Here is a 17488-nt window from a genome sequence, read left to right on the forward strand (position 1 = left end):
CCTCATCAAACGGCAGTCTGTGACGTCTTAGTTAAGGTCATGCTGGCTAAACCTAGCCATCAAATATAGAAATACGATTTTATTAAAGTTTAAAATTAACATTCAGTTTCTTATAAAACAAGGATTTAGAATTTAGTATAACCATAGTTATTTGTAGTTACTCTTTTCACTTTCACATGAGAAAATTCGCATCGGCTGAAACGTAGGTCATTGTCTGAATTGGTTAATTAATGAGACTCATGCTTCGGTTTGTGAAGCTTGTATTCTGCAAGTTGTACTGAGAGTTTAAAAGGTGTTTTATCCTTGAAAAATCAATATTTCTGCTTTTTGTCGGAAGAAATGTACAGCATTTCAAACATGGTAGGGGTCATATTTTTGCAAATTCATTCACTAACTCAGTCGTCACAGCAAATTGTTTACAGCGAATTGCCCATATATAGATTACACTGTACACATTATTACAAGAATGAGTGATGGAGTAATTTCATTTATATAATTAACAGTTCATTTACATAAGTAATAGACCGTGTAAACTTTCTTATACGACACAGTTTACAACGCTTTTGAAGCGTAGACTCATGTTTGCATCATTTTATAAGGAGAAATATATTATCCTAAAATATTTCCCATTTCATACGATTGTAATATACACGTGAAACACACATTTCTACAAACTGCCTTTATTCTGAGTTAATCAGCGTTACAGTGTAAATGGTCTGTATGGGTCAACGGGAAGCGACGCTCAGCATACTTTGCAGAATTTCGGGCAATTCACGGGAATGTTGGAAAACGTTTTACACCAGGTCTTATTCGGCACATATTTACACCAGCTCTTCGAAGTTCCACATTTCTCTGTGGAGAAACAAAGTGATTAATATTAAACAATGATAGTGACGTGCTGCTGCTATTACTACTACTACTGCTAATGCTGCTGCTGCTGCTAATACTACTACTACTACTGCAAGTGATTACTGCTACTACTACTCACTACTACCTACTACTACTACTACTACTACTACTACTACTACTACTACTACTACTACTACTACTACTACTACTACTACTACTACTACTACTACTACTACTACTGCTACTACTGCTACTACTGCTACTACTACTACTGCTACTACTACTACTACTGCTACTACTACTACTGCTACTACTACTACTACTGCTGCTACAATGGCAGTTACTGCGATAAGCGCTCAGTCGTTTCACTTAATACACAATAACGTTTGTTGTCAACACGGCTTTAGCGAGGCCACTGAAATCTAATTATGAAATATTTTGTAATTATTTGTCGTCGCTTTAGTGTTTGGGAAAATCTCTGCTCAAATTCGACGGGGAGACATAATGTGACTACGTTCTTGGAAGGCGGATGATGATTTTATAAAACGCTCTCTGATTGGACTATTCATTTATGCATTGTCCTCTCATATTTTCAAGCAGACAAAAGGGCTTGAAAAGGCAAGTATGGAAACTAAACTTTGATGAACATACACGGGAATGCACGTCTGTAAGTACTACTAAACCTGGTGCTACTACTGCTGCTGCTGCTACTAAAACTAATACCATAACTACTACCACTACTACTAAAACTACTACCATAACTACAACTTCTACTGCTAAAACTACTACCATAACTACAACTTCTACTACTAAAACTACTACCATAACTACAACTTCTACTACTAAAACTACTACCATAACTACAGCTTAAAGCTGCTAAAACTACTACCATAACTACAACTTCTACTAAAACTAAAACTACTACATAAAACTACTACCATAACTACAACTTCTACTGCTAAAACTACTACCATAACTACAACTTCTACTGCTAAAACTACTACCTAACTACAAACTACTACCATAACTACAACTACTACCTACTACTAAAACTACTACCTGCTGCTAACTACAACTAACTACACTCTACTTTAAAACTACTACTGCTACAACTTCACTGCTAAAAAACCATAACTACTACCACTCTAAAACTAACTAAACTAAAACTACTACCATAACTACAACTTCTACTAAAACTACACTACCATAACTACTACTACTAAACTCTCTACTACTAAAACTACTACTCATAACTACTTCTACCACTACTACAACTACTAAAACTACTACCATAACTACAACTCTACTTAAAACTACTAAAACTACTACCATAACCTACTACTACTAAAACTACTACCACTACTACCACCATAACTACTACTTCTACTACTAAACTACTACTACTAAACTACCACTACTACTACTACTACTACTACTACCACCACAACCACTACTACTACTACTACTACTACTACTACTACTACCACTACTACTACTACTACTACTACCACCACAACCACTACTACCACTACTACTATTACTACTAAACTACAAACATAAATACTACTACTACTAAAACTACTACTACTTTACAACTACTACGTTTACTTCAGTTACTACTAATGCTACTAGTGAATTCGTACAATGAATAAATTCTTATTATTATTATTATCACTATGACTATACACAATACTAATGATTCTCACAAACAAAATATTCCTCAAAGGTATCTTTTCGATACAAATAGATACTATTCAACTCATAGGACATGACCGTTTGCTTTTGCGGAGATGAAACTACTGAGTGTACTAAGTTTGGAGAAACAAGTAATTTTGATTCAGGCAAGCTAGCCTCTCATACTGTCAGCGTGAACTGATATAAACGAATGCATACTTTCCGTGCAGGTGTCTCCAGTCCAGATGCCGCTGCACGTGCACGAGCAGGTGCTAGAGTCCAGTGAGCCGCCATTAAGACAAAGCTTGTCTCCACAATCTGAAAATTTACCTGACTTTAATTGTATTGTAAATGCTTTGCAAATGCATTTCTATAAGAAAAATATATTCTTGCTCCTTCCCCCGATGAAGGAGCAGTAATATACATGTACTCCAAAACGTCGTGTTATTCACAATAAAGAAATTGACACCATAAATGTGTCTTTACTTAATATGTATTCCACTTCTAAATGCCCTTCAAATATTTGCTTATTTCTATCATATTTTCACACCGGTGGCAACACAACCCACTGTGATTAATTTGTGTAATAGCAATAACCACATTTAGGCGTTGGCCTAACGTACGTGAGCCTCTTGTATCTCCATTAAATTACATTACATAACACAAATATTCCCAATACTTTGAATGTAATTTAAGTAGGGTAATATCCTCGTAACTCTCCATTCCTTAAAAAATAATGCGCCTCGGCCCCTAATCTTAACTCAAACGGTGGTATTATCTTGTGAAGTTGCGCTCAGCTAAAGCGAAAAAATAAACACATATCATGTTTGAAAGTCAAACACCAGTACAACCCAAAATTATTGAGATTATAATTTTTTTATTTTTATTTATTTTTTTCACTCATTACTCACGTATTATATTAGAAGAACATAACTCCAGATTCTAAGACAAGTGAACAGTTAGTATTTTGTCAAAGTCACGATGGGCAGCAATGCAGGCTTCAATGCGGCGCGGCATACTACTGATCAAAGAAGTTAGAAAGTCGTGGTCCATGCTGTCCTAATATCGGACCACCTCTTCTTTCACTTCAGCAATATTTGTCAGATTTTTTTTATTGACACTTTCCTTCATAAGTCCCCAAATATTTTCTATTGGATTTAGGTCAGGGCTATAGCTTGGCCAATCTAATAATGTCATATTTTGGGTCCGAAACCAGGCCTGTGGACGATGCTTTGAACGATGTTTTGGGTCGTTGTCCTGCTGGAAAATCCAAAAATGTCCATAGAACACGTGAGCAGATGGAAGTAAATGTCCCTCGAGAATATCTGGGTACCGCTCACTGTTCATATTTTAACACACGTTAAATTTCGGACTGTACTTTGGGCGCTGATACAAGGTGTTTCAGTTTGTTCGGTCCAGAATTTCAGTGTATTAGGAAACAGCCACACAGAACTTTCATCTGAGAAAATCCCATTGTCCCAGTTAAATTTCTATGCTGTAAGCACCAGTTCAACCTTCGCTCCTTTTGTTCAGGTTTCATGATCGGTGATGGAATTCCTCGACTTTTCTGCCAACCCATTGCATGCAGCTCAGTTCTAATTGTCTCCTTACAGACAGCCACAGTTCCTCTATCAATCATATCCAGCCTTAAGTTTTCTAAACTCTTTCGTTTGTTTTTAGAAACAAAAATACCAAGCCTACCTAGTGCTCAATGCCATATCCATTTGCAATATATTTCAAAACACGATAAACAGTGGACAAAGGGATGCCTGTTCTACTTGAAATCACTTTAGCTGATCTGATGTCCTTGTTATAATACTCTAAAATCAACTTCCTCTTCTCTAAATCATCCATACTGAGGATCACTGAAAATGTCGTCTGCTAGCAAGTAAACAAAGGGGAATAACTCTTCACAAACTAATGAAAAAGGATTAACGGAGTTCTCTCTTGAATGAAACCAAGCACTTGATAGCTGGTGAAGGTTGTTTATACTAGAAATTAAACATATTCCTAAAATTCTCAATAATTTCTGGTCATACTACAGCATCATTATTAACTGAGCCAAAGGTTACACAATACAGACAGAGAACTGTTGGTTATTCGAGTGAGTGAGTTGGGTTTAACGTCCAATATTCCAGCAATATCACAGCTAGGGGCACCAGAAATGGGCTTCACACATTGTGCCCATGTGGACAATCGAAAACGGGTCTTCAGCGTGACTCTTGGGCGAACCCTTTAACCACTGCGCCATCCCACCGCTCCTTCGATATGGAAATGAAAGTGTTTTCCACAAAGATAAAACTGATTTTATCAATGCGCAGAGCTGGTAGAGTAGCATCGTGTATCATCACTAAGTCAGTTGTTAGGGCGGTCAGTTGTTAACGGCTCTGAGGAGTTAAGCCCATTTCTGGTGTCCCCGCCGTGATATTGCTGGAAATCTAAAAGCGGCACCACTCAGTCAGTCAGTGTTGGCTGAGAGAGGTTGTTGGAGCACTTGTCCTCGTGACATTTACTGCACGAAGTTCCATTTTCGTAGGGGTTCTTGACATCTGACGTCTTTTGACTGCAACCAAGATATTATGCCACACCGCGTGAATATACATGTATGCGTTATCTCCTCCAGTACTAGTTAGTAGAACAACCGCTGCTGCTACGACAACTGCTGCTGCTGCGACAACTGCTGCTACTACGACAACTACATAATTTACTACTACATTGTATTCTTATACTCCATCAGCACCAACACTATTACAACTATTGCTACTACTACCGCTACTACTAATAGAACTACTACTGATGATGATGATGATGATGATGATGATGATGATGATGATGATGATCACTGTGTGTGTTTAGGTGTGTCTCCTAACGTTCATTTGCGGTCTTGGTGAAACCCATTTCTGGTGTCCCCTGCAGTGATATTGCTGGAATATTGCTTAAAGTGGCGTAAAACCATACTCACTCACTCACTCACTCATTCATTTGCAGTCTCGGGTTAGAATCCAAGATTCACCATGCTTATGTTTCTTACTCCTCCCTTCAACCGCCTCCGTGGTGTAGTGGTTAGAGCGTCCGCCCGGAGAGCGGAAGGTCGCGGGCTTCGATCCCCGACCGCGTCATGCCAAAAGACGTTAAAATATGTTTTTTGTTGAATCCATGCCTGGCGCTCGGCATTAATGGGCACAAGGACTGGTCGGCTCGGAGTCAGTATAATGTGTTTGAGTGGGGTATTGATGCTCTACTGCGGCATGGTATCTCAGTGAACTAACACTATAAAACCAGCTTAAGTCTGGGCTAGTACAAGCAGCCACACATACACACGCATGCACGTCGTCATATGAGCGAAATATGTACGACTTTAAACCCCCATTTCAGCTCACATCACCTCCTCTTCCCTTCCCAAACCTGTGCTCGTAAATCACTAATAGCGTCAATCATTTAAGGTTAGATTCTCTTTAAGCTTTCCTCCAGCATCGATACGCTGATCAATTGACTGGTCTAATCAGGTGTTGTAGGGTATTTCTGCTTTAAATAACATTAGTGCAGTCGTTCCATTATACATAGTGCATTTGTATTGAATTATTCATAAATGCACAAACACTTTCATTATCTACGGACCCTAATGTGTACTGACCAATCACGTGACTGGTCAGCTCCAGCTGTAACAATCACTCACCCAATGGCGTAGTTGCACACTTGGTAACGACTGTACGTAGGCGTTTGTACAGTTGGCCTCCCCACACCCGATGCGGATGGCTCTGAACCCCACAACCTAAACAAAGAAACGAAACTAGGCATCATATAATTTGTCCAATATTGACATGTGTCCTGTCACGATCTCAAACGTTAATCTAACAAAATTATATTAATTTAATATATTTAATGAGCAACATTCCAGTTATATCACGCTGGACAGGTAATACTTGCAGTTGATATTTACAACACCTTGTAATTGATGTCTCTGAGGTCTCAAGTTTTGCTTTCATGATAGCTACCCTCTTACCTACCCTGCCTACTTGACAAACTAATCAACGGATCTCAAAAGATTAGGCATGTGCACATGCCACGTGTTGTTCCATCGTTTTGTAGTGTTTATCACACAGAATCAACCCATGCTGGTTGTGAAAGGCGCCTCCGGGATTGAGTGGTCAGGCTCGGTGACTTGGTTGACACATGTCATCGGTTCCTCATTGCGCAGATCGACGCTCATGCTGTTGATCACTGGATTATCTGGTCCAGATTAGAAATTTACAGACCGCCGTCAAACTGCTGGAATATTGTTGAGTGCAGTGTTCAAAAGCAAACAAACAAACAGTCATTACGTAGTGTTTATCAATAAATATTAGCCTGAATACCTGGGTATAATGACCGACATCCTTTTCCTTTGTGATGCTGCCGACGCCGTGTTCGAAGTCTTCCACCTCCTTGTGCCAGCCTTCTATTGCCTTGATAACACTGTCGTAGCCGCCAGCTGCGTTCTGTCCAATGGATACTCCTGGCATGGCTGGATGAGGAAGGAGTTAGAGAGTGACTAAATTTTTATGCGACTTAAAATGTAATCTAAATTATCACAGCCTCTCAGTTAGTTGTAGGAGAAAGTCTGCGATGATGTGTGTCTGCGGGTGTTATCATCAATTTGGTGCTATCGTCACTTTGGTGTCATCGCCACTTTGGTATGGTGATGAATGACCAAGAAATTCAATCAGGACAAACCGGGATTTGAAACCAATGATCACAGGTTTCTGCTACAGCCAGGGACGCAACCCTGGTGTATTGGGCGGCTTGACTAAACATGATCTGCTCCAAGTACAGGCGGGTAAAGACCACACAGCCATATGATCGATAGCAAGAACATCCCGAGCATATGTAGAGGAAATACCTTCTTTGCAATCTGGGATAGCAACGGGTAAAATCATCAAAAGGCATCTGTGGTGTACTTTGATGTTATATTGCAAAAATTGTCGTACAGCCACATTTATTCAGATATCATGAATATGTTTATATGTTAAGTAGTTTCATTGAATAAGGACCCGTGAAAGTCCGGGTTAGAATTGATCTTCAGTAACCCATGCTTGTGGTAAGAGGCGACTAACGGGATCGGGTGGTCAGGCTCGCTGACTAGGTTGACACATGTCATCGGTTCCCAATTGCGTAGATCGATGCGCATGCTGTTAATCACTGGACTGTTTTGTCCAGATTTGTATATTTACAGACTGCCGCAATATACCTGTAATATTGCTGTGTGCGGCTTAAAACTAAACTCACGTACCCACTCATTCATTGAATGAGGCAATTATTTGGGTTTAACGCCTTACGAAGTTGAATAGGTAAGGTTCTTGAGAGGCATATAGAAGTTGGTATTAAGTATAAAGCAAAATATTATGGATGTCAACTTCTTTTGACTACCCAAGGGGCAGACCACTCTCACTGAAACGTAGGAGTATGTGAGATGACCAGCACACACGCACACACGCACACACTGATACCCTTTGATGAGCATTGACTTCAGAAAATGTTAAAAACCTACATGGAAGAGATCTTGCTGCATAATCGTCATGGCCCAAAGTACACTGACGAGCCCACTTGACTGGCGTACTCTGCTATGGCGTCATCCCACACCTGCAACACGGGCGTTCTTCATCATCACAGGTAAAGTAATCATTATAACATGTAAAGTAATCATCATCACAGGTAAAGTAATCATCATGACAGGTAAAGTAATCATCATCACATGTAAAGTAATCATCATCACAGGTAAAGTAATCACCATCGCAGGTAAAGTAATCATCATCACAGGTAAAGTAATCATCATCACAGGTAAAGTAATCATCATCACAGGTAAAGTAATCATCATCTAAAGTAATCATCATCACATGTAAAGCAATCATCATCACAGGTAAAGTTAACATCATCACAGGTAAAGTAATCATCATCTAAAGTAATCATCATCACAGGTAAAGTAATCATCATCACAGGTAAAGTAATCATCATCACAGGTAAAGTAATCATCATCACAGGTAAAGTAATCATCATCTAAAGTAATCATCATCACATGTAAAGCAATCATCATCACAGGTAAAGTTAACATCATCACAGGTAAAGTAATCATCATCTAAAGTAATCATCATCACATGTAAAGCAATCATCATCACAGGTAAAGTAATTATTATCACAGGTAAAGTAATCATCATCACAGGTAAAGTAATCAATAATACTACGTTAGTGAAGAAACACTCAAATTTATACGCTGTAGTTTTACTGAGTGCCTTCTCTTACTACCTTCATCCTGAAGATTTTACCCGACTACCTACGTTTTACCTTCTCTTAAATTAACTTCATACATTTTGTAACGGTTGATGACAGGCGTTTTCAGCGATGTTTTTTCTCTTGTCATATAGGATTGTTTATATCATCTGGTAATGAAGTAATTCTCTCGACAGGTTTACTCCTTTTCAGTTTCATTTACAGCTAGTGTTGGTGCTTTCGTTTGGTATTCCCACCATCTGCCCCTTGCAAAACCGATGGACTGAAAACTAGGCAGTGACATCGGCTCCTGGACACTCTTGCCTCTATAAGATGCCCTTGCACATGTATCAATAGACCATTCGAGGCCGTTACGAACACGGTCTGCTTAGACAATAATAATCATAACACTTGGGTGAATGTTGTTTAAGGGCGCAATCAGCAATATTCTTGCAACAACACGGGTCCTGGTTGAAATTGGTCAAGGGCGCAATTCTTGTAACATCACGGCTGTCTGATTATGATGACCTTACAAGGAGCGTTCTAATTACTCACCAGTTTGACCATATTGGTTGCAGTTGGTGACACATTACTTCTGTAATCGTTATGCTTGTCCACTATAGCTTGTTTGTCCGCGGCTGACAGCGGGGCGTCCGCTCCATTGTCCACCAGACAGAGGGTGTAGTTGGCGTGGATGGCGAGATAAGTGGCATTACAGTCCTGTTCAGGGGACAGAGGTTGGGGTTAATAGCGGAATTTGGTGAGCTATTCAGCATAAATTTCATAATAAGTAATGTGTAAAACTGTCTTTCATAATTTCGGGAACACGGGTGGCGTAAACACAAAACATTCTCTCCATCTATTCCTCTCTTATTCTCTCCATCATTCACTCACATAGACACATTGTCCTCCACTTACCGGGGATCGGGTGGTCAGGCTCGCTGACTGGGTTGACACATGTCATCGTATCCCAATTGCGTAGTTCGATGCTCATGTTGTTGATCACTGGATTGTTCACCAAACTCACTCAATTATTTACAGGTCGCCGCCATATAGTTGGAATATTGCATAGTGCGGTGTATAACTAAAGTCACTCACTCACTCACTCTACTTACCGACTTCACCACGAAGGTATGGCGCGAGGACCCTGCATCAAAAACAAAAATATAATACATATATGTAGGCCGTTTTTTCGTTATGTTTCTACGTGATATAATATTTACTAGTTTATACATCGTTTATTGTACAAGGTTTAACCCTTTCGGTAAAGCCAATAAACCCATACCGCAGGTATACTAGGCACAAAAAACAAAGGAACCCCTTGACTTTGTGAAGCATGATTAATTTAATCAGCACAACCGTACGGTAAATATGTCAGATATACTTCATAACGAGTGTGTCCACCATGAGCAGCAATACATGCACGACACCTTGCAGACATGCTGGACACCGACCGCTGAATTGTCGCCTTTGGAATCAAGTGCCACTCTTGCTGCAGTGCTGTACCTAACACATCAAGGTTGCTGGTGCACGCTCCCCGAGACGCACTCGACGCCCTAACACATCCCACAGATGTTTGATAGGGGATGGATCTGGTGTTTTAGCCGGCCAGGGTAAAGTTGTAACACCTTGTTGTTGCAAGAAAATCACGGCAACACGAGCTCTGTGAGGACGTGCATTATCGTCCTGAAACAAAAAAAATCGACCTGCCCTGTGAGCCATTGGATCCACGTGTGACCGTAAGATCTCGTCCATATACCGCTGGCCTGTCAAATTATCCCGTACAGGATTCAAACCAGTCCTCCTATTGAAAGATATTCCTCCCCAGACCATGATAGAGCCGCCTCCATAAGAATCATGTTCCTGTACCGTGGGTCTCCCATAACGCTCTCCTTGGCGTCGCCACACACTCAATCGTCCATCCTTGAATCGCAAACACTAGCGGGATTCATCACTAAACATCACATGTCGCCATTGCAGGTTTCCCCACCTCTGACGTTGCTGAGCCCACTGATAACGAAGACGTCTGTGGTTAGCTGTCATCGTCACGCCTTTGACTGGACGTCTTGACTTAAGACCTCTGCTACGGAACCTGTTTCATACAGTAGAGTTTAAAATCCGTGTTCCTGTGGCTCTGAAGAATTCCATCTTCAAATCCGGGGCTGTGACAAATCGATTCCTCACAGCTATAGTTCCCAGGAAGTTGTCTTGTCTGGGGGTGGTTTTAGGGCGTCATCCTCGACCGGTCCTCAGTTTAACGCCCCTGTCTGACGGTAAAGGTTGATGAGACGGGAAATGACGCTTTTGGACTTCCTGAAGAACCGGACATTCCGAGATTGTCCACCCTCTATCATGCCAATGGCCTGCCATTTCTGTGCGTTTGTCAGGTACTGTCAAGGTGGCATTTTCACAAGAGATAGTGGGACACGCTTACTGTCAGTTGTATAGCCTAGAATGCACGTGTGGTACATGATGCACGTGTATTATGTAATGGTAACATGGTGCTGACTGTGGTATCAGCCGTAAGTGATTTCCGATCTGGGTTCGAATGCAATCAGCTTGCAACTTTTATGTAGCATTGTTTCTACTATAAATTCCACTTGGGGGTTCCCTTATTTCTTGTGCCTAGTATATAACAGTGCATTATGCATTCAAATCTCGTCAGTGTGGAAAACTAGCTATTTGGGCGAATCTGGTCGCCAACAGTGCACCGCCGCCATGTTTCCTTAAGAGAAACACAGGCATATCTGGTGAAGTTCATAGGGACGTGCGCGCGTGCGACCGTGCGTGCGTGCGTGTGTGGATGTCTCTATATGGGCGACAAAATCTGTTTCGACAAATAAACTTGACTGATTACTCTTTGTCGTCGGAACCATAATGATGACGTCATGCTGTCACTGTGCAGTGTATGAAATAAGGCCGGTCCGACCGCGCGAGACTGGCCAGGTGTGCGACTTGTACGTGTGTAATTTCACTGCACGCGCTTGTTGATTACCTGGCTGTTCTACCAGCAAGTGGTCATCCCTCGTAAGAAATAGCGAAAAGTGACAACAAAATAATGATCGTTTGTTAAACAACATTTTTATTCGGGTGTCCAAAATTATGAGACAAATCATCAGAGTTGGTCTGTCGATTTCATGCGACTGTGCAAAATTTGGTTTTGTTGCATTTATTAGAGTTTGTGTCAGTGAGCAATTCATCGGTCGCAAATGAAGTCAAACGGACTATTATCAGAGTCTAGCAGATGAACATATGTATCACTCACCTGCGCCTCCCTTTACTATCACAGCCCCAGCCAGCACCAGCATCAGCAGCTCAGTGAACTTCATCATTGTCTTCCACGTCTTCCTCAACGTTGTGACTACAGCCCAATTCCTATGTCGTTATATAGATCACCTGTGTGGATGCGGGAGGGATACAAACATTGTTATTACTTCAGAGAGTGCTTTGATGTGATGTGGGAGATGACAGGTATGTCAATGATTGTCATGCGAGATGACAGTGCATATTATCAACATTATCTAATACCGAACCAATAGGAAATATAAGATCTCTGAACGTCATAGTACCCCACATCCCCTTAAATGAGAAATATTAAAATATAAAATGTGTATCTTTTTCTATTTCTAATGGTTCAAGAAGCAACGCTTAAATTCATTCTGGTGTAACATAATAATAAACAACAATCATTCTGTCACTCCTCAGAAAAAGGTGTGTTGAATTTATACAATAAAAACAGAAAATATGTTTTTATTCCATGGTATGTTTTTGCATTGTATCTGTGGTGCAACATATCATATTTACATCACGTTAGTAGAGAGATATGATATCTTCAATAATCACATGTCATCCCAGCTGATAGCATTCGCTGTTGTTTGATTCTGCTTACATATAAATTGCTGTGAAATTGCCATGATAACTGATACTTGGGAAAACGTTTCTGTACTCTTCCTTACCATAGGTACTCGTTACAGACACACACAAAGGCAAGTTAATTAAAACTTGGAACTTATGATACCTGTACAGGTAGGTGACTGGTTATCAAGGCTTAAACTCCAGGATGTCGAACGCACTGAAGCCTCTACACTCTGAGTGAGTTTAGTTTTACGCCGCACTCAGCAATATTCCAGCTATATGACGGAGGTCTGTAAAGAATCGAGTCTGGACCAGACAATCCAGTTAGACGAAGCATGACAAAAAATAATTTAAATAACAAATGTGAATGGCTAATGCGAACTATATTAACTCGAATGTTGGCTTTTGTTGTGAAGTCATATATTACCAGTCCTGTAACTCTCCGCTCGATTCATAATGTAATCATCCGACATGCTGAAATCGGGAAATAAACGACAGCTGGCTTGGAGGTGTTCGTCAAGCGAGGTCACCGCTACTGTCAATATGTATGCATGACAACAAGGTTTTCCCTGAAAACCCTTTTTCTAATTCACCTAACACGTCTGCCAAAGTCTATACCAACATCTGCATATTGAATAAACTTAATAAGATACGGTTTATGCAGACGCCAGTTGGTATTGGCGACAAACATTGCTAATTGTCTATCATGCAGAGGCGGATACAGCTTTTTGAGAAAGGGGGGATGCACACTATTGAGAAAAGGAGGGGTGCACACTTCATTTTCACCCGAGTTTCAATGGTCATTTAGCAAACTTTCAGCACAAAAGGGGGGTGGGGTGCGCGCACCCCTACACACACACACATACACTCTCTCTCTATTTAGTTTCATTTCGTAATTTCGACTACTTCTAATTGTGCTAGAACAAAAGGGCCGTAGGTAGCTGGGGGGAATAGTTTCACATATTATTTATTTGGACATCAAAGAATTGTCATAACGCTCTTTTGAGCAGCCCAGAAATCCAAGCCTCAATTAATGACGCAAAGATTGCGGACAGCCCATCCGACAGATGATCGGTACCAGAATGATACGCCTAATTGCATATATGATTATAACAACCATTAATAATTAACATAAGGAATCCAAGGCAATGTATACCCGGAACCCTATAAACTGGAGGCATATCGTGGAATACCTAATGATAATTAACGAACAAAAGACTTGATTAGAAAAAGGATTCCATTAACTCCAAAAGAAAGGATAGACAAAATAAAAAATAACATACAAAACAATGAATACGCAAGACACAAACAAACATTAATTGGTGAAAAAATACATAAATAGTATTATATACACTAAATGTCTGGGATGGAATTGTCAGCATTGGACGAACTGGTGATATTGACATCGCGAGGCCACGAGTTACTGGATCTCAACGACATCTGGACTGTCAACTGAATTTAATAACACAACTATTGTATACTCTTCACACACACAAACTTGACATAGGAACAATTAATTGAATTTTAGGGAAATATTTCACACAAACCAATCCTTGCTGAATCCCAACATGTGGGGGAATGGTTGCGAAGACAAAACGTTTGAAAAAAGAAACGTTGAACAAAAACGTAACGTTACACTCACGTCTGTAGTGTATCGCTAAAACGCACCCTACATGAAATGCATGCATGAAATGCATGACATTGTGTGTCACCCTGAGCTGAAGTCTATGACTGTAGACTTTAAAAAGCCAAATCATCAATGGTGAGTGAGTGAGTTTAGTTTTACGCCGCCATCGGCCGTTTACAAGGACGGACATCGCAGCATGAGGTGGCAAGGCACTTCAGTATGTCCATACAGACCATCCCAAACCTATGGACCCGATACAACAATACTGGGAGCTTTAATGACAGACCCAGGTCAGGTCGACCTAGAGTTACCACCTCAGCCCAGGATCGCTACATCCGGTTGAGACATCTTCTTTCAAACACCAGGGCCGCATCATCCACAACAATCCAAATCCCTGGACTGCGCCGAATCTCTGACTAGACAGTGCGCAATTGGTTATTGAAAACCAGACTTTTGCCAGAAGACAAGTTCAACGTCACGTCGTTCCCTTCATCGTCACGTCGTTCCCTTCATCAACTTCAATGGCTCTTTGGAGCATGACAATGCTCGACCTCACGTTACACGTGTTTGACAGGACTTCCGCCAGCAAAACAATGTTCAGGTGTTGACCTTCTCGATCACCCGATTTGTCCCCAATTGAACATCTATGACATACTCTTGATCGACGCTTGCACCAGCGTAATCCGCCACCTCAGACACTACAAGAACTGCACACGGCGCTTCAGCAAGAGTCAAAACATTCCTCAAGACAGCATTCGGCATCTCCTTTCTTCTATGGGTCACCGTTGCCAAGCTGTTATCGATGCTCATGGTGATCACACCAGATACTCACATTTTACTCTGACAAAGTAGCTTTAATAGCCCTCTGTGTGTTTACCAAACACTTTCTGGATAATCATGTTTTGGAAATTTGTAAAGTGATGATTTTACCGTAATTGAGCAGTGAGGTCATGTTTGAATCAGTTATATGCACTCAGTAAGTAAACTCCAAAACAGCATGTCAAGTTTCTTTGTTTTGAAGAGTACATATTAATACTTAAACTAAACAAAACAGTTGTTTTGCATCTATACAGATATCTCTAAATATATTTATAAAGTTTAGTTTAGAACATTATGTACAGATGCTACAATTTTGAATAAAGAAACTTTCTAAAAAAAACATGAAAAAATAGTCAAAAGTAGCAGGAAAAAATAATATTTTATGCAAAATTGGAGATTACATAAATGGAGTCATTTTACCTTCAGAAAGAAACTGAGAGCAACTAAGTTCAAACACACACACACACACACACACACACACACACACACACACACACACACACACACACACACACACACACACACACACACAACTCCCGAACCTCGGCGGCTTTGCGGCCTCGAACATGCAGACTGGATAATTTAACACTTTAAACATATAGTGAAATCAACGCAGAGATTATATTAGATTACTGATAATTAGTTGTGATAATGGTAAAGATCAGGGCATGCAATAACTTGAGCTCACAATTATGAATTACCGAACGACCCACTGCCTGGGACGCTTATAGTTTCAGGAAGTTGTGGAAGATAAGAGGAAACCATTTTCCATGACGACTGATACAAGAATCAACTAGGGTGCATACGAGCCATGAGTTTACATGAAAATACAGGACAATATTAAAACGAAAAAAACTCGATCCAGTGTATGTGTATGAATCAATTTTGAAAAGTCACTGGCCAGGAGGGTGAGTTAAGTAAAAATGTTGCTTGCCCATATCATACTTCACTGGCCCAGTAATTATTATTTTTTATATAGCGATCTTCGTGTGACAAGAGATAATAAATATCACGAAACCTTTGCGGGCGGACTTCTAACACCTTAATAATTGACTTCATCATATTCGTGTGCATTAAATAAAGAAAAAATTATCTGAGATGTTCAGTTAGCCAGTCGGGATAGCTTTAACAATATATTACTGGCCCGATTCACAATCAGCTAGCATTTGGCTAGTGGGCCAGTAGCTTTTTCGAACGCTGATTTCTGTGTTATAGTTAGCAGGGTTAAATACATAATTGTTTTGAATAGGAAACTAGCTGAATTTATAGGTGAATTGGGGAATGCCAGTTGCATTCCACTATTTGTGATCTAATCAATGGAACAGACGAGTGTGGTATCCTTATGGCAAGGTACAGCTTACAAATTCACTTATATATAGGTTACCACGCGAGTGTGTTTTGGGATGGTTAATATCCTGCATTGGGAATAATCATTGTATTTAGCGAGCCTTGGCGTCACGCCGAAGACCCGTGTTCGATTCCCCACATGGGTACAATGTGTGAAGCCCATGTCTGGTGTCGCCCGCCGTGATATTGCTGGAATATTGCTGAAAGCGGTGTAAAACTCAGCAATATTCCAGTTATATGACGGCGGACTGTACATAATCGAGTCTGGACCCGACATTCCAGTGATCAACAGCATGAACATTGGAATACGATAACATGTGTCAACCGTTAGTCGCCTCTTAAGGCAAGCATGGGTTACTGAAGATCAATTCTAACCCGGATCTTCATGGGTTATTATACATGTAACAAATATGTCAAAATGATAGCCTCATTAACAGACATTTGCCATATTTGTTCATAGTTTCTCAAATGCTCTGTAATTTCATGACCATGACAACAACCGGAAATTTGACGGAAACATGATACGTACATTTCAAACATTGGTCAGGCGGGTGTCAAATGATACGTTTATTTCCTAGGACTGTTCAATTTGGGAAATATTGTTCCTGCGTGCGGTGTATGTGTTACCATAGTGATGGTATACAATGAACAAATCATAATAACAGCCAATTCTTAGCCACACTTACCTTACCTGATGAGTGCAGACAGCTACGCATAACATTCAGCTCGCTTTGTAATGTGCCTGGTGAGCAACGGTTTCAGGGATTTAAGCCGTGTTTGTTGGCTAAAATGCATTTCTGGTTTGAACTAAATCATCGCTACTTCACACGAGTGTGGAAAAGTGTACATCACATCGTCACTGAATACGGAATAGACTGAATTGCTATCGTCTATGGTGCTATTTGTAATCAACGAATCTAACCACGGCCTGATACAGCAAGGTTGACGTCAGAGAGTGCTCTGACCAATGAGATGACATTGACAAAGACAAAGATGGCGGACCCCGTATACGGGCACATTCACCACGACAATTTCCGTAAGAAGACCGTTTCATGTTTTATGATAAACCAATGC

General features: G+C 40.5%; 2 protein-coding genes across 3 annotated transcripts in view; both read right to left on the reverse strand.

Moving 5' to 3' along the window:
- Positions 1-664: 664 nt before the first annotated feature.
- The window catches only part of LOC124282079 (cysteine-rich venom protein TEL1-like), a 50256-nt gene continuing 33432 nt past the window's right edge, over positions 665-17488 (reverse strand). Inside the window, exon 9 of the mRNA XM_046718048.1 lies at positions 665-852. Coding sequence (XP_046574004.1) covers positions 743-852 — 110 coding nt within the window. The 3' untranslated portion in view covers positions 665-742. The remainder of the gene's footprint in view (positions 853-17488) is intronic.
- LOC124282081 (peptidase inhibitor 16-like) lies at positions 6195-17321 on the reverse strand. 2 transcript variants are annotated; one of them, XM_046718052.1, is made up of 7 exons: positions 17106-17321; positions 12032-12162; positions 9882-9913; positions 9322-9486; positions 8051-8142; positions 6879-7027; positions 6195-6295 (listed from the first exon to the last, which is right to left on the reverse strand). In XM_046718052.1, exons 2-5 carry the CDS (start codon positions 12096-12098, stop codon positions 8077-8079), a joined length of 330 nt encoding a protein of 109 aa, XP_046574008.1. In that variant the 5' UTR covers positions 12099-12162; positions 17106-17321; the 3' UTR covers positions 6195-6295; positions 6879-7027; positions 8051-8076. The 2 variants fall into 2 exon arrangements, with proteins under 2 accessions (XP_046574008.1, XP_046574007.1); XM_046718051.1 differs by having other exon boundaries at positions 17101-17321.

This window comes from Haliotis rubra, unplaced genomic scaffold, assembly GCF_003918875.1.
Source record: "Haliotis rubra isolate DU_JTF1 unplaced genomic scaffold, ASM391887v1 Scf292, whole genome shotgun sequence".
In the NCBI taxonomy this organism is placed as follows: Eukaryota; Metazoa; Mollusca; class Gastropoda; order Lepetellida; family Haliotidae; genus Haliotis; species Haliotis rubra.

What these genes read in the sequence shown, in the direction of transcription:
- LOC124282081 (XM_046718052.1), bottom strand. Translation starts at nt 12,098, where the DNA reads ATGATGAAGTTCACTGAGCTGCTGATGCTGGTGCTGGCTGGGGCTGTG. An exon ending in ATACCTTCGTGGTGAAGTCG is followed by an intron (nt 9,487 to 9,881) that starts GTAAGTAGAGTG and finishes TCCCCTGAACAG; the next exon opens with GACTGTAATGCCACTTATCT. An exon ending in CAACCAATATGGTCAAACTG is followed by an intron (nt 8,143 to 9,321) that starts GTGAGTAATTAG and finishes CCCGTGTTGCAG; the next exon opens with GTGTGGGATGACGCCATAGC.